At 42.3% G+C, this 27,284-nt stretch overlaps 1 protein-coding gene across 1 annotated transcript in view; it reads left to right on the top strand.

Annotated features, from left to right (window-relative positions):
* Positions 1-27,284, top strand: part of LOC137436734 (calpain-3) — a 129,631-nt gene that overhangs the window by 45,811 nt on the left and 56,536 nt on the right. The window contains exons 9-15 of the mRNA XM_068130779.2: positions 912-997; positions 1,094-1,174; positions 1,278-1,438; positions 5,425-5,594; positions 8,094-8,105; positions 8,785-8,993; positions 24,340-24,376. Coding sequence (XP_067986880.2) covers positions 912-997; positions 1,094-1,174; positions 1,278-1,438; positions 5,425-5,594; positions 8,094-8,105; positions 8,785-8,993; positions 24,340-24,376 — 756 coding nt within the window. The remainder of the gene's footprint in view (positions 1-911; positions 998-1,093; positions 1,175-1,277; positions 1,439-5,424; positions 5,595-8,093; positions 8,106-8,784; positions 8,994-24,339; positions 24,377-27,284) is intronic.

Here is a 27,284-nt window from a genome sequence, read left to right as displayed (position 1 = left end):
CAGCCAAGGTCCCTTACCTCAGAATATCAGGATGAAGGGTCTTCCCCACCATTGTGAGATGGCCCCAAAAACGATATATGACGTGATATCTCAATGTTATGGATGGATTCGGATGAAACTTGGTCGAAAGGTTGGGTGTGTGACAAGGAAGAATTAATTCAATTTTGGTGAAGATCCAAATCCTGATCTGGATACGAGAATTTTTCAATTTTAATGCGATTCTTCAAAACTATATTATAGCATAATATTTCAAAACGTTATAGACATATTCAGACAAAACTTGGTGGATGAGTTGAGTAGGTGACAAGGACAACCTGGATATATTTTGGTTCAGGTGCGGATCCAGATCCGGCCTATCAGTGGGAAACAAAACGTAAACTATTCAGCCTGGCTTGGGTATGCACTCTATTGAGTGCTGTTCTAGTTTGTTCCTGTATTGCTTCTTTCCCCTGTGCATGATCTTTATTAATATATACCTGGTCTCGGGATTAATTCTGGCTGTCGTGGTTCTCTTTGGTGATTAAGGAAAGGCCCATTGAGGGAATAATTGGCTGTGACATGCAACGCCGCATATCCAGACCGTACCGTGTGCCTCTCGGCATCGCTCGGCCGTAATTGGGAATGAGGCCTACGTAATAGGCGTAACTCTTGGCTAATTTGACGGTGCCACAGGTGCAGAATCGGAAGTGGAAAGGCCTTAATCCGGCTCAGGACTGCCGACTCAGCTGACCGCTATGGTCGCATTGCGGCGACTCGCTGGATTTGAACCGGGCAGCCGGACAAACCATGCGACCATAACAATATTGATTGATGGAAGTTTGTAACTAGCTCAACAAGCACATTCTCTGTTTGTATTGCTACATCTTATTCAGAAAAACAAAGATGAAGTATGCATTGTGATGGCTGTGCAGGTCAAAAGTTTAGGGAAACTGAACCAGTTGGTGAGACTTCGCAATCCTTGGGGCCATGTTGAATGGATTGGACCTTGGAGTGATAAGTATGAGAAACAGGAACACATTGGTGTGATTAATGTCCACTTCTACTAGTTTTCCTCCAACAATAATTTTCTAAAAATTGTGAATGATCTGTGCAGCTCTAAAGAGTGGGAAAACATTGATGATCCAGAAGACAAAAAGCATCTACAATGGCAATTGAAAGACGATGGTGAATTCTGGTAATACTTCATCGATTAGGCCATGAACGTATTGCATCGATTTATGTATTATTTTTTGTGCTTGTTACTAATAACATTTCCCCTGTGATGTTGGATACTTCAGGATGGCATTTGAGGATTTCAAAAGGAACTTCACCAAACTAGAGATTTGTAACTTGACTCCAGATGCTTTGAGTGATGAGCATACACACAAATGGACTGTATCGACCAGTGAGGGGCGATGGGTGCGTGGTTGCTCTGCGGGAGGCTGCCGAAACTATCCTAGTAAGTGAATAACTTAATAAGGTACTCGCAGGAGTACCCGGCGTTGCCAGGGGGGGGGAGGAAGCAGTAGAGGGAGGTCTGAGGAAGTGAGGAAGGAAGTGGGGGGAGGGGAATGGAAGGGTAGAGGAGGTGAGGGGATGGGAGGGGGAGGTGAGTGGAGAGGGAGGGGAAAGATATACTACATATACATTTGGGGGGGGGGGGGGGAGGTGGCTTTAACAGGCTCCTCCGTTTTGGGGGAGGGGGGGGGGGAGGGGAAGGGAAGGAGGAAAACTTTTCTCATGCAAAAAGTGATTCATAACCTCAGTGTTGCCCAGGTAAAAAAAAAAGGGAATTGTAATACCCTCTGCCACCATCACCAGGTGGCGCTACACGGTACACATTTACATGGATAATTTATGCCCCTCTCCGGTCCCCCACACCCCTGAATAAGGCCGCAGCCACAAAGCCTATGTTACCCCCCAGACAAAGTTGTATTTGTATTTGTACTCCGGGTAAAATACATAATAATAATAATAATAATACATTTATTTTATATAGCGCTTTTCAAGAAGCCCAAAGACGCTTTGACAGAGTACAAAAAACAAGTGCAAAAAGACAAAAATAAATAGGTAAATAATCAAAGCAAAAGGAAGGAGAACGAGGAGAGATAGTCAGGGGTTAAATGCTGTGGGTTAAATGTTAAATGCAGTGTTGAACTGCATTTATAGCTGGAGTGTTGAACATAAGCGTTTATAGCTGGAGTACCTGGCATTGCTCAAGCGAAAAAGAAACATTAACATATTTGAAATGAGGGAAAATATAATGGAAAAGCAATTACATCCAAATCAGAATCCATCACAAATGTCAAATCATCATTTTACCTTTTCGTTGAATATATGCTGGTGAATGTACCGTTCATCACGTTTCTGAGGTTAAGTGTGATGACGCTCAGGAAGAAGAAGAAGCCCTACCACCAACTTCGTACACTTCCGGAATTGTTTGATTTATTTGTGTTCAAATGTCTGGTGATTGTTTTGTATTTATTTATGTGAATGTGTACTTGTATATAACTGTCATTAATAAAAGGGCTTAGGCACTATCGAGCGATTTATTTATTTTTTAATCCAGAAAAACCAACTTTTTTTTGTTTTTGCCTAAAACACTCCCAGGCACTCACTGATGAACCTCTGAAAGTTTGACGAAGATCCGTTCAGCCATCTCTGAGAAAAATGGCGACACACACACACACACACACAGACAGACCAACTGCTCTCTTATGTAGTAGATGAGAGGCCCATACTTGTCTATATTTCTTTATCTCATGCCTTTTTTATGGTTCAACTTCAGATGTAAGTTCAGATGTAATAAATAGCTTGACACAATGTTCCAAAGTGTGCACTTGCCTGTACCGCCATTTTCCTCTGCAAACTTAACAGCTACCAACTGATTAAAAGCTGCTGTGTACGACTTGTGTCACTTTACAGGAGACGTTTTGAGATGATGTAGTAATGGAAGGATACATACAATTAGGATTGAAAGTGATGGACCTAACATAGCTGGTGAATGCGTGCTGGTTATTGATTGGATACTTTTGCATGGTTAAGTGAGCGGATTAACAATGCATTGCTCACCCAATCAGCAAATGTTCCGGGCAATGATTTCAGCAAATAAGATGCCATGTATTGCAAAGCAATTCTACCTGTTGTTTAATATAGGAGGAGTCAATATTTTAATCCACGGAGAAGTCAATTTTGAGTACAAGTCAAGTCTCGGACTTCCAGGAAAAAAAAGTATCAACTTGTATGCCGAAAAATACGGTGCATCATTTTATGGTCCATGTAAAGTCAGAATCTAGACTTTAGATGGACCATAAAATGTCTCTAAGGGCATTTTAAGAATCGAACTCAGAATCTGGACCTGCACGATCTATAATTCAGCACCAGGTTTGGCCTACAGATTAGCCCCCTTCCTGAAGGTCTTTTTCAGAGACAGCTGGATCTTTTGTGACAATTAAATAACTAAAACTAAATTATACTGAGACTAGCTCAGTTTTGAGATTCTAAACATAATACGACTTCCGTTTGTGAGATTTTAACCCATAACCCCTGCGATGCGAACCCTTTGTCCTTACCCCATGACAAAACCTAAACAAATCGTTTCTGGTGTTCTCCAAATCTTGTACTGAACCATTTTCTTTCTGTGCTTTTATCTTCTAGTTTTTTTTTTCTAGCAAAATCCAGAGCAGAATTACATTGTAAACAAAACATTTTTGGTTGATTGGAGAAAATACATTTTGATAAAGTTAACGAAAGAACACCCTGCACTGTGATGTCATAGAAACAAGCTAACGAGTAAGATGAACGTGGACAGATGTGATGGACGAAATAAGAACGGCTGGTCTTGCTACAACAGTTTATTGAGCATTGCAGGTGGAGATGCATGAAAAACTTTGAAGATACAATGAAAACTCTGTGAGGATGCATTCATTGACAATTTACGTTGCAAACTTCAGGACAATACGATAACGCATTCAATGATACATACTGTTACCATTACAATTTACTATAGTTGAAGAGTAAATATATTACGAATACAATCTATGAGCAATTGAACAATTCCGTTCAACTATCTTCTGTCATTAATTCCTATTGGACATGGTACGATAACGAACTGGTCTGACGTCAAGGTTTTAATCCCGATTAGCATGACGACTCTGGCAATCGCCGCATTGCATGCATCAGATCGCGGAACTGGTGGCGACGAGGATCCTGGGAATTTATAACAACAGTTTTTGTTATAATAGCATTACAAGTATTTTACTTGTTACAATCGACCCAAAAATACATCGAAATGCTCTCTAAAGTGACAATTACAAAAAAAAAACTCAATAACATTTGTTCAACCTAATCAACTCCCAGCACTGATAATTCACAAAAGACACTGAATGACACGGTAATGAACAGCTGCTGTCTGATCTACTTCACACAAATATAGACAAAGAATAGCTCGATAAAAGCTGTATAATAATGGAATTTTTATACTAAAGCTAAAACTATAAAGTCTACAAGATGAAGCCTGGTGTTGACTTAGCGGTTAGGGTGCAGGCTTGGGATCTTTGGATCCTGAGTTCAAATCCCGGTCGATCACTAAATTAACACCAGGGGGGTTGACTCAGCCTGTCATCCTTCCGAGGTCGGCAAATAGAGTACCAGCTTGCTGGGATGAATGATCAGGGTGTGTGCCCCGATTTAGAATAGGTACACCGTATCCCTGCGCATCGTAAGAGGCGACTAAGGGTTGGCGTCAGGAAGGGCATCCGGCCATAAAAACATTGCTTCAAACAGGGAACCATGATTGTCATGGGGCCCGCAAGGCTAACTCCCGCTCTAGCGGGGAAAATGGCCTTAAAACGATAATTCATTCATTCATTACTCCAAAAAAGTTTTACACACTTGAAAGTTCATGTAAGAGTGGATGGCAAAGGAAGGAATTGCAGGTGAAAGATGGGAACAGGATCTCAGTAGTTATGAGAGAGGCCACGAGGTGGCAGTGGGTAGCAGATTTGAAATCTGGAATGGAACAGCTTGAGGAAACAGACTCAGGAAGACGATTCTACAGTTGAGTGAATAAGGTGGTGAATGAACGATGGTGAGTTTTAAGTGTCTTGGTTGGTTGTGCATGCAGCTAAACAACACAGGTTTGAATTGTTTGGAGCACATTTGGAAACTTGTGCCAGGGCCAATGGTGAAGGCATTGACAGCTCGTGAAATAGGGGAAAATCCATCACTGGCTTTGAAATGATCATTACTTTAAATGTATAATGGAGACTGGAGAGCAATTGCTAAATGTGCCATCAGGAAGTTTGAACTCTGATATCTATCTGAATGTGGTCTGCAGAGTCTAAAAACGTTTGCATGGAGTTTACTAAAAGGGAAAACATTATTTTACAGAGAAAGTTTTGGGCACCTGTCAGTGTTGCGAAGTGTGTAACAACTGCATTACAGACACGTTCTGGACGAATCCACAATACCGACTGAGGCTCTACGAGGAGGACGATGACCCAGACGATGATGAAGTTCTTTGCTCTTTCATCGTTGCTCTCATGCAGAAGCATCGTCGGCGCGAGGCGCGGCGCAGAGTCACCATGCTCACCATCGGCTTCACGATCTACAAGGTGAGCAAGCATCAGACATCGTGTCGCTTTGACCTTTCGACTGTAAAGTAGAGTTGACATTGGAATTGCAACAGAGGTTTTTTTTTATTGCAGCACTCGTTCGGCCTGACACCGATCACAATGCTTTATGGCGGATCACTTTCGTTGAGTTTGTGATAAAGACCAAGCACTCCCACGCAAAAGCAGAAAGCTTGGTTTGCACAATACTTGTAATAGCGGTGGAGGAACATGTCGGAATCGTGCACTTTGTGACACCTTTTTGAAATTTGGCACGATGTTTGGGCCGGGCACGGGATTTTCAAAAACCACTGGCTACAAGTTGGCGCACCCCCCTGGTGGCCGGTAGCTGCAAACTTCAAAATGGCCTCCAATAAGTACGAAACGGACAATATCTCAGCTTCTACAGATCGTATATCTAAGTGTAATACCACTTTTTCCATGTTTTCGAGTACAGATAATCCATTTTTAAAGAGTATTTTAGGACTTGAGGTCAATTAAAAGGTCACTGAGGTCAAGCAGCAAATGAAGAAACATATTAAATGGAACACAAAGCATCAATGGAACTGTCATCCTGAATCTCTTAAAAAGTGATATGCGTAAAAAGTGGTTGTTACTGGGCAGGATCGATGGACCCTTTTTGAAATTTGGCATGATGATAGGGCAGGTCATGAGATTTTCAAAAACCACTGGCTACAAGTTGGCACACCCCCTCCTGGAGGTGAGAGGCGGTTTAGTTTACTATTGATATTTCCTCTGTAACCTTTAAATTGATCTCAAATCCTAAAATACTCTTTAAAAATGGATTCTCTGTACTCGAAAACATGGAAAAAGTGGTATTACACTTAGATATATGATCAGTCGAAGCTGAGGTATTGTCCGTTTCGTACCTATTGGCGGCCATTTTGAATTTTGCAGCTACCGGCCATCAGAGGGGTGTGCCAACTTGTAGCCAATGGTTTTTAAAATTTCATTACCTGCCCTATCATCATGCCAAATTTCAAAAAGGTGTCACAAAGTGCACGATTCTTGTGTTTTATGACATGTTACTCCCCCGCTATAACCTCGGAGGAAATCGGCAAAACCGATTGTTCCAACAAAGCGTTCCAGTTATTTTATTAACTGCTATTTTTTTTATTCACAGTCTCTCAGTGCGGTTTTGATTATGGCTCTTGGAAATGGAAGACACTGAAAGGTTGCAATAGCATTAGATTTATTAGTCATGAGCTTCGTTATTACCTGAACAGAAATGTTTTTATTGGTTTAAAAAAAGTATTTTTAGGTAACACAATAACATAAGTAAGTATAAAGTTCATAGATCACATTACCCCCGTGCTGTTTTGAGAAACAAGGCTATGGGCGGGCTCTACGAGCGGGAAATTTCATTGGTCTGATGACGTAAAATGCTGTAATGTTTTGTCCAATTACTACTTAACGGAAGGGTTTTGAAAGTGATAAAAAGGCGATTTGTGTTCTGGAGTGTTCAAGTATATAATTCAATTGAATAAAAATTTAAAAGGGCACATTAAAAAAATTCCAAAATTATACCGCCGTTGACGCAGTGTCTATGACACCACCTTATTTAATGTGTTACATTAGTTATTCATGTCTGTTGTTTTTGTACTTTGACGTCCCTAAACACAGTCAGTTTGCTGTTTGGAATGATTTTCAATTTTGTTTGACTGCCAGACAGACAGACAAAGTAAAAATATTATCTCTCTCCTCTCTGAGCATGCGCGATTGAGACAAATTCAGAGCCAAAGTAATACTAAACGACAATTTCGTTTTACGATTCATGTACCAATTTGTGTTCAAAATGTAACGTTCAATTTAAATTAGTTTGTTCCTCGAACAGTTGACGTTTGTAGACAGACAGAAGTGGTTTAACCACACTTTTCACTACGCGTGCGCGGAGTAACTATCATTTTGCTCTGTACTACCCAATTGAAGTTCACATACTCTCAACTCGCTTTCACTCAGCTTTTCGTTTTCACACCTCATTGCCATTCATGCAGATATGAAATGCACACATGAGAACTAAGCAGAGGGCCACAAAATATTTTCATAATATGAGAGAAAGGGGGTTCAAAAATCCAGTCATATTTGCATATGTAATAAAAATTGATGGCCTCTAGGCAGTTGATGGAATTTTGTTTTTTTACCAACTGCTTAAAAAGTGTTCGAAAGTACTGTATATTTTTATAATTTCATTGAACGTACACACACAACCAGGTAAAAATCAATTGTATTGATTCTCAATGCTTTGATTTCACATATTGACATGGAAGCAGATCGTTCAGTTATTTGTTTATTTTAATTTTCCCACTATTGCTACAAAGGAACTCATTATTCTTTAAATGGCTATTATTTTTTGATAATGTTAATGAAAATGAGGTCAACTTTGAGGTTTGACTTTTGTATGGCGAATATGTCATCCCATAAAAAAAAAAAATACCATACAATGTATTTTGCCCAAACTAATGTTGACCATTCATGTTCCAGGTTCCAGAAGAGGTATGGAGACTATTATGCTTGCAGACATATCAGCTGGTGTTTCCATCTGATGTGCAGGAAAATGCACTGGCATACAGCTGGTTCTTTGTCCCTCTAAAGTGATTGTTTGCTTTTGAAAGAGTACCTCTCGTTGTCTAATGTACACTCATGGTCATACGGAGCATCGAAACTTCAAGCTAGGTGTTTTAACCATTTCACATTCTTCCTTGGTTGGACTCTCCATACTCCACTTTGAAATGAATTTTTAATACTGATTACAGACCAATTTAAGGAATACTGCAAAACGATGATCATTAGGACGCAACATGTTGTTGATCTTAATGAAAACGTTTTTCAATTTTTTTAAACAGTTTTAAACCGTAAAACGAATGATACAAATGCATAATTATTTTTCAATCCGCATCTGCAAGTTCACTTGGATGACACTCTAGAGTCTAGAGTATTGGAATGTGAAATGGTATTGTCATATACAGTTGCTGCTCTTTGAAAAATAATAGGGTTATCAAGTTAGAAAACAAAGAATATTTTTCACTCATGGTAATAATTTTTAATAATTTATAGATAATATTGACCTCTTGTGATTTACACCCATATCTTTCACCCCCAACATACCCTACGTGACCCTTTTTTCTTCTGCCTCCTTTCTTATTTGTCGAACTCTCTTCCTTTCTTCGAGTAGTTTCGTGACAAGAAGGACCATCTTCCAAAAGAGGTCTTCCTGTACAACAAATCGGTGGCTCACAGTGAATCTTACATTAACCTGCGGGAGGTCACAGAGCGATTCCGCCTGCCACCTGGCGAGTACGTGATTGTGCCATCCACATTTAAGCCTCACGAGGACGGCGAGTTCTTGCTCAGAGTCTTCTCTGAAAAAGCCAACGTCTCAGAGTAAGTCTCTTACAAGCATCAGTGGTGACTTTGTTGAATATGGTCTCAGGGGGAAACAAAAGCTGCTCATAAAATAAAACTTGGAAAACTTATTTCTCTCTCAAATTTAAATTTTCTTATTTGTGGATTGGGGCAATAAGAGGTGGTTGGATGTGGCCATGCAATGAAAACATTCGTTTTGTTGTTATTGTAGGAGAATAGTGTTGCCGTTAAGCTCTGTGCAGTTTTGAACATCATTCCTTTTGCTGTTCTTCTGAAGCATTTTCATGGATGTAAAGTAAGTCTTATTTTTTCTAAAGGGGGAAAATGAAAGAAAGAAGAGTGTTGAGTGCAATTGAGGAAATGAAAATCGTAAAGGGATGTTAAAAGACAAGAATGCACCCAGTAGAGAACATACCTCCGCCAGGCTGAACATCCACCATTTATTTTCCGGATCCTTCCACAACTTTTTTAGATGTCATGTTATGCTGTATATCGTTTTTGCCCTATCTCTTAAAGGTGAATAATCACTTTTAAAATGTTAGTATCCGGATCCAGATCCGGATCTTCACCAAAATCGAATCAATTCGCCCTTATCACACACCCAACCTGTCCATCAAGATTTTTTTTTCCAAATCCGTCTTTAACGTTTTGAGATAACCTGAACTTCCGTCCAGCGTCCACCTTAGGTCGCTGAGATAATAAATCAACACCGATAGAATAAACAACGGTGTAGCCGGGTTTGGATCTGCTGAGTGGAGAAAGAAAATATCTATTTTGGGGTGAAACCCCCCCCCCCCCCACCCCATAGACCCCCAAAGGGGCAAAAAATTAAATTTTGGTACAGCATGTGTGGTGAAGGTTGTGGTCAAGTTTCAGCAAAATGTTGTGCGTGTAGTTTCAGAGAAGAAAGCAAATACCTATTTTGTGGATTCAAACCTGGACACACTTTGACGCCCGTACACCCCCTTAGACTTTGATTATTTTTTTTAATACCGTGAACAAACTTTAGTCACAACACAACAGATATTATTTGTGCCAAATTTGCTCGCAATCCCATCAGCGGTTTCGCAGAAGAAGTTGCAAGTGTTTACGGACTAACGAACGGGCGACGCGCCATCGCATAAGCTCCCCTAAACTTCATTCCAGGTGAGCTAATAGGAGGGACACGCAGGGCGTGCAGGACAGGACATCAAGATACGTTCATCTTGAGCTCATTGTGGAGCAATGCAGGGCAAACCATACATCGCGTGCAGGGCAAATCATACATCACATGCAGGACAAACCATACATCGCGTGCAGGGCAAATCATACATCACATGCAGGACAAATCAAACATCGCGTGCAGGACAAATGATACATCACATGCAGGACAAATCATACATCACATGCAGGACAAATCATACATCACATGCAGGGCAAATCATACATCACATGCAGGGCAAATCATACATCACATGCAGGACAAATCATACATCACATGCAGGGCAAATCATACATCGCATGCAGGGCAAATCATACATCGCATGCAGGGCAAATCATACATGACATGCAGGACAAATCATACATCGCATGCAGGACAAATCATACATCACATGCAGAACAAATCATACATCGCTTGCAGGACAAATCATACATCACATGCAGGGCAAATCATACATCGTATGCAGGGCAAATCATACATCTTATGCAGGACAAATCATACATCATGTGCAGGACAAATCATACATCATGTGCAGGACAAATCATACATCATGTGCAGGACAAATCATACATCATGTGCAGGACAAATCATACATCGCGTGCAGGACAAATCATACATCACATGCAGGACAAATCATACATCGCATGCAGGACAAATCATACATCGCATGCAGGACAAATCATACATCGCATGCAGGACAAATCATAAATTGCATGCAGGACAAATCATACATCATGTGCAGCACAAATCATACATCGGATGCAGGACAAATCATACATCATGTGCAGGACAAATCATATATCACATGCAGGGCAAATCATACATCGCATGCAGAACATATCATACATTGCATGCAGGACAAATCATACATCATGCAGGACAAATCATACATCGCATGCAGGACAAATCATACATCGCATGCAGGACATATCATACATTGTGTGCAGGACAAATCATACATCGCATGCAGAACAAATCATACATCGCATGCAGGGCAAATCATACATCACATGCAGGACAAATCATACATCGTATGCAGGGCAAATCATACATCTTATGCAGGACAAATCATACATCATGTGCAGGACAAATCATACATCATGTGCAGGACAAATCATACATCATGTGCAGGACAAATCATACATCATGTGCAGGACAAATCATACGTCGCGTGCAGGACAAATCATACATCACATGCAGGACAAATCATACATCGCATGCAGGACAAATCATACATCGCATGCAGGACAAATCATACATCGCATGCAGGACAAATCATAAATTGCATGCAGGACAAATCATACATCATGTGCAGCACAAATTATACATCGGATGCAGGACAAATGATACATCATGTGCAGGACAAATCATACATCACATGCACGGCAAATCATACATCATCTGCAGGACAAATCACACATCACATGCAGGGCAAATCATACATCATGTGCAGGACAAATCATATGTCATGTGCAGGACAAATCATATATCACATGCAGGGCAAATCATAGATCGCATGCAGAACATATCATACATCGCATGCAGGACAAATCATACATCATGCAGGACAAATCATACATCACAGGCAGGACAAATCATACATCATGTGCAGGACAAATCATACATCACATGCAGGGCAAATCATACATCACATGCAGGACAAATCATACATCGCATGCAGGAGAAATCGTACATCGCATGCAGGGCAAATCATACATCACATGCAGGACAAATCATACATCACATGCAGGACAAATCATACATCGCATGCAGAACAAATCATAAATCACATGCAGGACAAATCATACATCGCATGCAGGACAAATCATACATCGCCTGCAGTACAAATCATACATTGCATGCAGGGCAAATCATACATCGCATGCAGGACATATCATACATCGCATGCAGGATAAATCATACATCGCATGCAGGACAAATCATACATCGCATGCAGGACAAATCATACATCGCATGCAGAACAAATCATACATCGCGTGCAGGGCAAATCATACATCGTGTGCAGGACAAATCATACATCACATGCAGGACAAATCATACATCACATGCAGGGCAAATCATACATCGTGTGCAAGGCAAATGATGTATCGTGTGCAGGACAAATCATACATCACATGCAGAACAAATCATACATCACATGCAGAACAAATCATACATCGCATGCAGGACAAATCATACATTGCATGCACGACAAATCATACATCGCATGCAGGACAAATCATACATCGCATGCAGGACAAATCATACATCGCATGCAGGACAAATCATACATCGCATGCAGGGCAAATCACACATCGCATGCAGGACAAATCATACATCGCATGCAGAACAAATCATACATCGCGTGCAGGGCAAATCATACATCGCGTGCAGGACAAATCATACATCACATGCAGGACAAATCATACATCACATGCAGGGCAAATCATACATCGTGTGCAAGGCAAATGATGTATCGTGTGCAGGACAAATCATACATCACATGCAGAACAAATCATACATCACATGCAGAACAAATCATACATCGCATGCAGGACAAATCATACATTGCATGCACGACAAATCATACATCGCATGCAGGACAAATCATACATCGCATGCAGGGCAAATCATACATCGCATGCAGGGCAAATCATACATCACATGCAGGACAAATCATACATCACATGCAGGACAAATCACACATCACATGCAGAACAAATCATACATCGCTTGCAGGACAAATCATACATCACATGCAGGGCAAATCATACATCGTGTACAGGACAAATCATACATCGCATGCAGGACAAATCATACATCACATGCAGGACAAATCATACATTGCATGCAGGACAAACCATACATCGCATGCAGGATATATCATACATCGCATGCAGGACAAATCATACATCGCATACAGGACATATCATACATCACATGCAGGACAAATCATACATCGCATGCAGGACAAATCATACATCGCATGCAGGAAAAATCATACATCGCATGTAGGACATATCATACATCGCATGCAGGACAAATCATACATCGCATGCAGGACAAATCATACATCGCGTGCAGGACAAATCATAAATTGCATGCAGGACAAATCATACATCATGTGCAGCACAAATCATACATCGGATGTAGGACAAATCATACATCATGTGCAGGACAAATCATACATCACATTCAGGGCAAATCATACATCATCTGCAGGACAAATCATACATCACATGCAGGGCAAATCATACATCATGTGCAGGACAAATCATACATCATGTGCAGGACAAATCATACATCGCATGCAGAGCAATCATACATTGCATGCAGGGCAAATCATACATCGCATGCAGGACAAATCATACATCGCATGCAGGACAAATCATACATCGCATGCAGGGCAATCATACATCGCATGCAGGGCAAATCATACATCGCATGCAGGACAAATCATACATCGCATGCAGGACAAATCATACATCGCATGCAGGACAAATCATACATCGCATGCAGGACAAATCATACATCGCATGCAGGACAAATCATACATCGCATGCAGGACAAATCATACATCGCATGCAGGACAAATCATACATCGCATGCCGGACAAATCATACATCACATGCAGGGCAATCATACATCGCATGCAGGGCAAATCATACATCATGTGCAGGACAAATCATACATCGCATGCAGAGCAATCATACATTGCATGCAGGGCAAATCATACATCGCATGCAGGACAAATCATACATCGCATGCAGGACATATCATACATCGCATGCAGGAAAAATCATACATCGCATGCAGGGCAAATCATACATCATGTGCAGGGCAAATCATACATCGCATGCAGGGCAATCATACATCGCATGCAGGACAAATCATACATCGCATGCAGGACAAATCATACATCGCTTGCAGGACAAATCATACATCATGTGCAGGACAAATCATACATCATGTGCAGGACAAATCATACATCACATGCAGGACAAATCATACATCATGTGCAGCACAAATCATACATCACGTGCAGGACAAATCATACATCGCATGCAGGACAAATCATACATCGCATGCAGGGCAAATCATACATCGCATGCAGGGCAAATCATACATCGCATGCAGGACAAATCATACATCACGTGCAGGACAAATCATACATCGCATGCAGGACAAATCATACATCGCATGCAGGGCAAATCATACATCGCATGCAGGACAAATCATACATCGCATGCAGGACAAATCATACATCGCATGCAGGACAAATCATACATCGCATGCAGGGCAAATCATACATCGCATGCAGGACAAATCATACATCGCGTGCAGGACAAATCATACATCACATGCAGGACAAATCATACATCGCATGCAGGACAAATCATACATCGCATGCAGGGCAAATCATACATCGCATGCAGGGCAAATCATACATCGCGTGCAGGACAAATCATACATCGCATGCAGGACAAATCATACATCGCATGCAGAACAAATCATACATCGCATGCAGGGCAAATCATACATCACATGCAGGGCAAATCATACATCGTATGCAGGGCAAATCATACATCTTATGCAGGACAAATCATACATCATGTGCAGGACAAATCATACATCATGTGCAGGACAAATCATACATCATGTGCAGGACAAATCATACATCATGTGCAGGACAAATCATACATCGCGTGCAGGACAAATCATACATCACATGCAGGACAAATCATACATCGCATGCAGGACAAATCATACATCGCATGCAGGACAAATCATACATCGCATGCAGGACAAATCATAAATTGCATGCAGGACAAATCATACATCATGTGCAGCACAAATCATACATCGGATGCAGGACAAATCATACATCATGTGCAGGACAAATCATACATCACATGCACGGCAAATCATACATCATCTGCAGGACAAATCATACATCACATGCAGGGCAAATCATACATCATGTGCAGGACAAATCATACATCATGTGCAGGACAAATCATATATCACATGCAGGGCAAATCATACATCGCATGCAGAACATATCATACATTGCATGCAGGACAAATCATACATCATGCAGGACAAATCATACATCGCATGCAGGACAAATCATACATCGCATGCAGGACATATCATACATCACATGCAGGACAAATCATACATCACATGCAGGACAAATCATACATCACATGCAGGGCAAATCATACATCACATGCAGGGCAAATCATACATCACATGCAGGACAAATCATACATCACATGCAGGGAAAGTCATACAACGCATGCAGGGCAAATCATACATCGCATGCAGGGCAAATCATACATCACACGCAGGACAAATCATACATTGCATGCAGGACAAATCATACATCACATGCAGAACAAATCATACATCGCTTGCAGGACAAATCATACATCACATGCAGGGCAAATCATACATTGTGTGCAGGACAAATCATACATCGCATGCAGAACAAATCATACATCGCATGCAGGGCAAATCATACATCACATGCAGGGCAAATCATACATCGTATGCAGGGCAAATCATACATCTTATGCAGGACAAATCATACATCATGTGCAGGACAAATCATACATCATGTGCAGGACAAATCATACATCATGTGCAGGACAAATCATACATCATGTGCAGGACAAATCATACGTCGCGTGCAGGACAAATCATACATCACATGCAGGACAAATCATACATCGCATGCAGGACAAATCATACATCGCATGCAGGACAAATCATACATCGCATGCAGGACAAATCATAAATTGCATGCAGGACAAATCATACATCATGTGCAGCACAAATTATACATCGGATGCAGGACAAATGATACATCATGTGCAGGACAAATCATACATCACATGCACGGCAAATCATACATCATCTGCAGGACAAATCATACATCACATGCAGGGCAAATCATACATCATGTGCAGGACAAATCATATGTCATGTGCAGGACAAATCATATATCACATGCAGGGCAAATCATAGATCGCATGCAGAACATATCATACATCGCATGCAGGACAAATCATACATCATGCAGGACAAATCATACATCACATGCAGGACAAATCATACATCATGTGCAGGACAAATCATACATCACATGCAGGGCAAATCATACATCACATGCAGGACAAATCATACATCGCATGTAGGACAAATCGTACATCGCATGCAGCGCAAATCATACATCACATGCAGGACAAATCATACATCACATGCAGGACAAATCATACATCGCATGCAGAACAAATCATAAATCACATGCAGGACAAATCATACATCGCATGCAGTACAAATCATACATTGCATGCAGGGCAAATCATACATCGCATGCAGGACATATCATACATCGCATGCAGGACAAATCATACATCGCATGCAGAACAAATCATAAATCACATGCAGGACAAATCATACATCGCCTGCAGTACAAATCATACATTGCATGCAGGGCAAATCATACATCGCATGCAGGACATATCATACATCGCATGCAGGATAAATCATACATCGCATGCAGGGCAAATCATACATCGCATGCAGGACAAATCATACATCGCATGCAGAACAAATCATACATCGCGTGCAGGGCAAATCATTCATCGTGTGCAGGACAAATCATACATCACATGCAGGACAAATCATACATCACATGCAGGGCAAATCATACATCGTGTGCAAGGCAAATGATGTATCGTGTGCAGGACAAATCATACATCACATGCAGAACAAATCATACATCACATGCAGAACAAATCATACATCGCATGCAGGACAAATCATACATTGCATGCAGGACAAATCATACGTCGCATGCAGGACAAATCATACATCGCATGCAGGACAAATCATACATCGCATGCAGGACAAATCATACATCGCATGCAGGGCAAATCACACATCGCATGCAGGGCAAATCATACATCGCATGCAGGGCAAATCATACATCACATGCAGGACAAATCATACATCACATGCAGGACAAATCACACATCACATGCAGAACAAATCATACATCGCTTGCAGGACAAATCATACATCACATGCAGGGCAAATCATACATCGTGTACAGGACAAATCATACATCGCATGCAGGACAAATCATACATCACATGCAGGACAAATCATACATTGCATGCAGGACAAACCATACATCGTATGCAGGGCAAATCATACATCGTATGCAGGACAAATCATACATCATGTGCAGGACAAATCATACATCATGTGCAGGACAAATCATACATCATGTGCAGGACAAATCATACATCATGTGCAGGAAAAATCACATATCATGTGCAGGACAAATCATACATCGCGTGCAGGACAAATCATACATCACATGCAGGACAAATCATACATCGCATGCAGGACAAATCATACATCGCATGCAGGATATATCATACATCGCATGCAGGACAAATCATACATCGCATGCAGGATATATCATACATCGCATGCAGGACAAATCATACATCGCATACAGGACATATCATACATCACATGCAGGACAAATCATACATCGCATGCAGGACATATCATACATCACATGCAGGACAAATCATACATCGCATGCAGGAAAAATCATACATCGCATGTAGGACATATCATACATCGCATGCAGGACAAATCATACATCGCATGCAGGACAAATCATACATCGCGTGCAGGACAAATCATAAATTGCATGCAGGACAAATCATACATCATGTGCAGCACAAATCATACATCGGATGTAGGACAAATCATACATCATGTGCAGGACAAATCATACATCACATTCAGGGCAAATCATACATCATCTGCAGGACAAATCATACATCACATGCAGGGCAAATCATACATCATGTGCAGGACAAATCATACATCATGTGCATGGCAAATCATACATCATGTGCAGGACAAATCATACATCATGTGCAGGACAAATCATACATCGCATGCAGAGCAATCATACATTGCATGCAGGGCAAATCATACATCGCATGCAGGACAAATCATACATCGCATGCAGGACAAATCATACATCGCATGCAGGGCAATCATACATCGCATGCAGGGCAAATCATACATCGCATGCAGGACAAATCATACATCGCATGCAGGACAAATCATACATCGCATGCAGGACAAATCATACATCGCATGCAGGACAAATCATACATCGCATGCAGGACAAATCATACATCGCATGCAGGACAAATCATACATCGCATGCAGGACAAATCATACATCGCATGCCGGACAAATCATACATCACATGCAGGGCAATCATACATCGCATGCAGGGCAAATCATACATCATGTGCAGGACAAATCATACATCGCATGCAGAGCAATCATACATTGCATGCAGGGCAAATCATACATCGCATGCAGGACAAATCATACATCGCATGCAGGACATATCATACATCGCATGCAGGAAAAATCATACATCGCATGCAGGGCAAATCATACATCATGTGCAGGGCAAATCATACATCGCATGCAGGGCAATCATACATCGCATGCAGGACAAATCATACATCGCATGCAGGACAAATCATACATCGCTTGCAGGACAAATCATACATCATGTGCAGGACAAATCATACATCATGTGCAGGACAAATCATACATCACATGCAGGACAAATCATACATCATGTGCAGCACAAATCATACATCATGTGCAGGACAAATCATACATCACATGCAGGACAAATCATACATCGCATGCAGGGCAAATCATACATCGCGTGCAGGGCAAATCATACATCGCATGCAGGACAAATCATACATCGCATGCAGCGCAAATCATACATCGCATGCAAGGCAAATCATACATCGCATGCAGGGCAAATCATACATCGCATGCAGGACAAATCATACATCACGTGCAGGACAAATCATACATCGCATGCAGGACAAATCATACATCGCATGCAGGGCAAATCATACATCGCATGCAGGACAAATCATACATCGCATGCAGGACAAATCATACATCGCATGCAGGGCAAATCATACATCGCATGCAGGACAAATCATACATCACGTGCAGGACAAATCATACATCGCATGCAGGACAAATCATACATCGCATGCAGGGCAAATCATACATCGCATGCAGGGCAAATCATACATCGCATGCAGGACAAATCATACATCACGTGCAGGACAAATCATACATCGCATGCAGGACAAATCATACATCGCATGCAGGACAAATCATACATCGCATGCAGGGCAAATCATACATCGCATGCAGGACAAATCATACATCGCATGCAGGACAAATCATACATCGCATGCAGGACAAATCATACATCGCATGCAGGGCAAATCATACATCGCATGCAGGACAAATCATACATCGCGTGCAGGACAAATCATACATCACATGCAGGACAAATCATACATCGCATGCAGGGCAAATCATACATCGCATGCAGGGCAAATCATACATCGCATGCAGGACAAATCATACATCACGTGCAGGACAAATCATACATCGCATGCAGGACAAATCATACATCGCATGCAGGGCAAATCATACATCGCATGCAGGGCAAATCATACATCGCGTGCAGGACAAATCATACATCACATGCAGGGCAAATCATACATCGCATGCAGGACAAATCATACATCGCGTGCAGGACAAATCATACATCACATGCAGGACAAATCATACATCGCATGCAGGGCAAATCATACATCGCATGCAGGGCAAATCATACATCGCATGCAGGACAAATCATACATCGCGTGCAGGACAAATCATACATCACATGCAGGACAAATCATACATCGCATGCAGGGCAAATCATACATCGCATGCAGGGCAAATCATACATCGCATGCAGGACAAATCATACATCACGTGCAGGACAAATCATACATCGCATGCAGGACAAATCATACATCGCATGCAGGGCAAATCATACATCGCATGCAGGACAAATCATACATCACGTGCAGGACAAATCATACATCGCATGCAGGACAAATCATACATCGCTTGCAGGGCAAATCATACATCGCATGCAGGACAAATCATACATCGCATGCAGGACAAATCATACATCGCATGCAGGGCAAATCATACATCGCATGCAGGACAAATCATACATCGCTTGCAGGGCAAATCATACATCGCATGCAGGACAAATCATACATCGCATGCAGGACAAATCATACATCGCTTGCAGGGCAAATCATACATCGCATGCAGGACAAATCATACATCGCATGCAGGGCAAATCATACATCGCATGCAGGGCAAATCATACATCGCATGCAGGACAAATCATACATCACGTGCAGGACAAATCATACATCGCATGCAGGGCAAATCATACATCGCATGCAGGGCAAAGGCATTAATCGACATTGGTGTACTTTTGCATGAATTAAAAGGATATTTGGACATACTGTAAGAAACTTGTCATTTCCTCAATGTATGTGGGATTTAAATCTTGGTTTCCTCACATAATGAAGCAGATGTTCAGATGTCAATGCTGTCAGGCCAACTCCAATTTGATCATAAATGAGAAATTCAATCCATGAGGGCACTATGAGCAACACCATATCGCACGCCTGACAAAATGGACAAAGGTAGAGTCTTTTCAACTCCTGCTTTGCACTTCGGAGCATGCTCTGTATTTCCTACGAGCTGCAATTTTTGCGGAATCCTGATATTCCCCCATGCTGAGAGTGCGAGCGGCAAATATGATTGGTCGAGATGATGTAAAATGATCATATATGTACTATTGTGTCCATTACTGCTAAACTGGAGGTGTTATGAAGTGTGAAAAAGGCGATTTGTGTTCTACAGTGTTCAAGTATATAATTTTTGATTGAAAGATTTTAAAGGATTTTCCAGCTTTTTTTCAGTTGTTTACCACCTTATTTAATACATTACATTATTTATTCGTGCCTATTGTATGTGTCCTTTATGACGTTCCTAAAAACAGTACGTTTCCTGTTTGGAATGATTTTCAATTTTGTTTGACTGCCAGACAGAGTAAAAAACATCACCGTACTTCTCTACATGCGAACACGCAATCGGACCGAGACACCATACAATTTGCCAAACTCAGAGCCAAAGTACAATACCGTACTGGAAAACTGCAAGTTCCTGTTCCAGTTCATGTTCAAAATATATAATTAAATTGTAATTGAATTGTTCCTCGATCATAGACTGACGTCTGCAGACAGGATGATGATGGATGATGTCGAGTCTCCTCGGCTATGATGGCAGTGCCATAATGTTGCCTTTCTATAGCTTGTACACATGGGTAAGTGTGTGGTATAGACGGGGGATCGCCACTCCTCTCCGTCGCTCTGCTGGCCGTTGGGGAATTCACCCTCTTCCGCCCGTGCTGTTGGAGTCGACTGGACTCTCATCCACCAGATGTGCAGAGCCATCTGCCATTTAAACCGCATTGCGATGGACCGTTACCCTGGTAAGGGGGGCTGGCAGGTACTAATTGGCACACCTGAGCTCCTATCCACCTTACAAGGCTTTCATCTGCAGCTTGATGGAGTACTGCTCTCTTCTATGGGCTGGCTCCCCTGCCTCACAACTTGTTCAGCTTAACGCTGTGGAAAATAAGGCCTTCAAGATCATTGGTATCTCTCACGATGAAGCTGAGTCTCGAGCCTATTACTGGTGACACCCTTTGCCTTCTGAGTGCTCTGCCCCACCCCGAATCTCAGATCATCTTCAATCCTAAACCATGATCTTTTCTACCCTCATCAATACATCTGCATGCATATATCCACCCCCTGAATTCGCCCCAACCCCTCAACCTTATCCGTGCTCGCACATCCCTTGTTTGTCCGCTCCATTTGTTTTTCCCCTCAAACCTGCTGTTGCCATTTCCAGTTTATCTTCCTGATGTTCCTTTTGTTATGTTGCATACTGATCCATTCTGTGTTCTAGCATTTCCACAAGCCATGACTCTGTAATGATATTTGTTATGTTGTGACCAAAGTTTGTTCACAACTTGAAAATAAATCGGACCCTAAAGGGGTCTACGGTGGGGGGTGGGTGGAGAGGAGGTGAGGGGTTGCCCCCCAAAAGTAGGTATTTGCTTTTTTTCTCTGAAACTAAATACACAATTTCAATGAAACTTGACCACAACCTTCATCACCCATGATGTACCAATGCTTGTTCAAGGCATTGGAAAATTTGGGGTCTGGGGATGTATACGGTGTGGGTGGGTTGCCCCACCAAAATAGGTATTTTTTTGTTTGTTTGTTTAAAGTCTTATGATTACTTTGGTATGATTGTACAATGTACATGCTGCCCCGTCTTCGAGCAACCATTGAAATTGGTTTAAAATGCCGTGATAAAATACCTGTTTAAAATACCTTTAGTCAGTGTAGTATACTGCTTTATTGTACCAGGTAAGTGCCCAAGGGTATTGCCCCTTTTTGGGGGGATAAGGATTTCAATTCAATTATGGCTGGAATACCACTTCACCAATGATGTCATCATTATCACCCAATATATCCCATTGGGAGTTTTTTTGGTTTTTTTTGTATACAAGATCGAGGCTCGTGAAAGAACTAACATTAATCACACAAAAAGTCAAACCGACACAAACCCACACATAAAACACAAATTAAGGGGAGTGGTAGACAAGATGGGGAGAGGGGGAAGGACACAAACACAACATTTGAGAGCAGGGCCATCGAGATAACTGTGGGAGGGAGAGGGCTTGGGGGGAGGTGGGAGAGGTATAAAACATATGGACACTGCAAGGACATCCAGGAAAGAAGTTGTAATTTCAAAAAGGTGTATCTGGGGTGAATTAGCAGGGGTAGAAAAGATCAAGGTTTTGGATGGGGGAAGATACGAGATGGTGGTGAACAGCTGTTTTAAAGACCTGGAGGGAGGAGTGGGATTGAAGGGAGTGGGGGAGTTTGTTCAGAGGCGGGAGAAAAGGGGAATGAAAGAGTGAAGGTGAGCAGAGAGCCAGGATTTTGGCAGTTTAACCATAAGAGGGTTGCTGGCAGATCTTATGCGACCTGTAGGAATATTTGAGGGACAGAGCACAGAGAGAGCTGGGGGAGCAAGGCCGGAGAGGAGTCGGTAGAAGACAGAAAGACCACCAACCTGCCTGCGGTGAGTGAGTGAAAGGCCCTCGGAGATAGTTTCATCGCAGGAGATTCCAATGATTCTGAAAGCTTTGGTTTCAACAGCATGAAGCCGAGCTCGGTGTGAGGCAGGAGCACCGGCCCAGAGGGGGGAACAGTATTCCATTGAGCTGCGGATGAAAGCCTTGTATGTGGTGAGGAGCTCAGGTGTGCCAAGGAAGGACTTCGCACGACGGAGGATGCCCAGTCGGCGACTGGATTTGGAGGCCAGCTTGGAAATGTGGTTTTCCCAAGAAAGATCATGGCAGATAGTGAGACCCAAAAGCTTGAGCGACAGAACTTCTTGGAGAGGATTGTTGAGAAAGTAGATGGGAGGGTTTTCCAGTCGGTCTTTTCGGAGAGACATAGTAATAGAGTTGATGACATATGCGAAATTTCAATTTTTTCCATTTCTGATAAAATGATGTCCTTTTTGTTCCTTTAATCCAATTTGGCTGCCATGCAGTGTCCTATGACAGCAGAATTGGCAATAAAATATTCTCCATGGGGATATCTTCCTATATTTAAAGTTTCGCATTGATCGGACAAGTGCTCGCAGAGAAAAACATTTTTGAAGCGATAATATATGGATGCGGATACACAGACAGGGACATTGCAATAGTCTCGCATCCTCTTTGTGTCGAGACGAAAAACGTTTAATATTATCTTGGGGAACCTTTTAGGATGAAGTGTGGTACCTTCTGATCTCCATAGCCACTCTCTTGCTTTGATTTTCCATCCATATATTACAAACCCCTGCAATGAAAACGGTTTTAAATGCTTTCTCGAATTGAGAATGAAATATTGATTTGTTTATAAAGTTTCTGTTCTGAAATGCTTAGCAAGGACCATCTGATCCAATAACTTGATATTGTGAAGCTTTCAGCAGTCGTAAGGTTATAAGCTGCATATGGTGAGTAAATGTAAATTGGACATTTACAATTGATATACATTGTTGTTCTTGTTTTTCCATTTCACTTAGAGAAGTGGACGGTGTTATTGGAACAGCAAAGTTGGAGGTGAGTGTCCATGATACATAAAGTTCATTACATCACAATATTGATCAATTCAATGACAACTTGTGCTCTGTGAATTATAATCTAGTAATTAGCAACCAAACTGATCATGCCATTTTGATATGTCATTTGGGTAAAGCTGTACTTTGACAAACTATGAAAAAAAAAATGTACATCTTTAAATATATCAAGACCCATTGAAGAGCCAAGGGCTGGCACGATGGCATAGAGCCATAGATGCACGCACACTCGCCTCTGAGCCATATATCCTGGGTTTGAATCCAGACCCAGCTATAAACCAGTCATCCCAGTGCTTCACAGGCACGGTGAATCATCAATGTGTGTGCTGTACCTCGGATGGACATTAACTGGACGCCCCATCTGCTGACATTAGTTGGTGGATGTTAAAGATCCCACAATGTCCTTCACAAAGAGCAGGCGAGCCATCATCGCCAGCACGGTGAACAAATTACAAATTCTTGCTATAACCAGCAGCGGGCACTGCTGGTTATAGCAAGAAGAAGAAGAAGAAGAATATGGAATAGCCAAATGACAAAGGATATATTCGGTTTACATACCAATGGTTCCAATGTCTGAAGCTGCATGCACACTGGGAAAGTTTAGCACATTGTTTTAATAGGCAAAGAATGATGATTGAGAGTTGAATGGCTGTCAGAAATATAAAGTGGAGGTTATGTGCAGTAATTATTGCAAAGCTACTGCCAAATATACTTGCACGTGTGAAGTTAGTTTTACATTCTTGTGAAGTTATTGCACTTTTCTGGGCCAAACTAAAAACATAGCATCAGTTACAAAATTAGGCAAAGGTAAAGAAACCTGAAGATATCTTTTATTGCACCTTATAATATATTGTTACAGATCGCGGATTAAGATGTTAGTTACCGAGCGGTTTGGTATTGCCGCGACCGTTACAGGATCCCTGACTCACCCGATTCACCCAGAACTTTGGCCGTATCGCACCACAGCTGCTCAATGAGGGAAAAGACAAAAACGACGCAATGCAAGAGGAAAAGGAATAAAACGAGAAGATGTACAGACGAGTAATGGGGTTTATTATTTACACACACAAGCAAAAAGGAGCAATCAAGTTTTATTTACAACACATAAGACGCAGGTGACACAGTGCAAATTTTAGCTTACCTACAGACTTAATTAAATACCCAGGGACAGAACAAACAAAACAAACTCACGTATACAAGAAGGATGGAATGGAATGAATGTTGGAAGGAGGAATGGGAAGGTTCAGCTGGGGCAGATGGTTCGGGCTTGATCCCGCACGGGACGTCGGCTGGACCTCGACGGCCACCGATGCCACCGCTATTTGGTCCCCGCGGGGTAACGGGTTGAAGCTGCCTGGTGGAGTCAACGCTGCCTCTCTGGCTCAGCTCAGGGCGCGTCTGCCATCTCTGGCGCAACTGCTGGTAATGGCCCTTGGCACCTTCTCTCTCTTGGCCCTGGTGTCTCCTCACCATTGACAACTCAACGCAACCAACGCAACCACTGACCCCTCGACGCCACCACTTCTCACCACCGACTTCTTACCACCGCAACCAACGCAACCACTGACCCTCCTCTGGCAACCGACTCAGACCAACTCACTACTCACTTCCGTTTGCGCCTTTTATAGCGCCTCCAGCGATTATGCCGCCTGCGTTTTGGACACGCCCATCGGGGTGCTCCCCTCGGCCCTGGTTGGTCGCGCGACCCTCGGGCTCCGCCCTGGATGACGATGGGCGGGCACGCCCCTCCTCCCCGCTATGACGAGGTGGAGACACGCCTTTTTTCCCCCAACCCTGCCTCGTGGTCAATGGCGGATGAAGGGAAAACCGCCCAACATGCAGTTGGCAATGCGAATTGCAATTGACGGAAAGGGGGGAATGGAAGTGTTGGGAGTGGGAATGAAGGGAATCTATCTCTTTCACTGGTGCAATGGAGTATTTCAATTAATGGAAGACACAGCCTTACACTAATACACATAATAAGGATATAACTGTCAAAAAAAGATATATCGTGTCCTGCATGTATGTTTTATGGACTAACTACGGGAACGCCCTTTGACCTTTATACAACCACAAACGGAGGGAGGAGGGGTGATATTTTACAACAACCTTTTACAACAACATTTTACCACAACAATAAAATAAAAAAACATTCTCATATCCACAACACTGCACCCTCCTCCCCTTAGGCACGTCCCGGGCCTATAACTTTTACCTTAGTGTGGCACGTAGGTGTAGTTCCCTCTACTTTTAACCTGACCCTGAGTGCGACAGTTTTAAAACATAAATAAATGTGTCCCGCTGCTCCATTGCACCCTGCCTAACAGACTTACGCCCACAGTTAACCGAATTGCGGAATGGTCTTCAAACTATACACTGACGGTGGGAAGCATTATTTACAATGACGCTATTTTTATTTACAAAACTAACCCAGGACCTGTGATTGTTCTTTCTGGGGGGGAGACAGTCTGCTCTGCATCGACGCACCATTAAAGCACCCAAGAACGCACCAATACACACCCAAGCACCAATCGGTGCAGTCACCATTGTTCATCAATGTTCAACAATAAAATAAATTCAACAACCCCTAACCCTGCAGGTGATCTCTTGCTCTTCGGCTCCCTCTGCTGGTTATTATTATTTTCCTGGTGTTGTCATCTTCCCTTGCTGGCGGCCTATTTGCAATAAAAGAATGCACCTAACGTGTCCGTTTTTATTTTATTTATGGCCCACAGGGGCCGACTATGTGTGGTTCACCTGTGGGGCATCGGTGCCCTGTGGCCAAGGTCCGCCAGCAAGATTTCGGGCCCTCATGGCCGGTTCCAGCAGAGGGGCCATGCCCCAACCCATGGGGTCCATAAGTGGTGCTCGGCCACAGACATGTGGTCCAT

Source organism: Myxine glutinosa, chromosome 11, assembly GCF_964187855.1.
Source record: "Myxine glutinosa chromosome 11, kmMyxGlut1.1, whole genome shotgun sequence".
NCBI lineage: Eukaryota > Metazoa > Chordata > Myxini > Myxiniformes > Myxinidae > Myxine > Myxine glutinosa.
The sequence above is the reverse complement of the archived record's forward strand: the minus strand, read 5'-3'. Positions and strand labels throughout refer to the sequence as shown.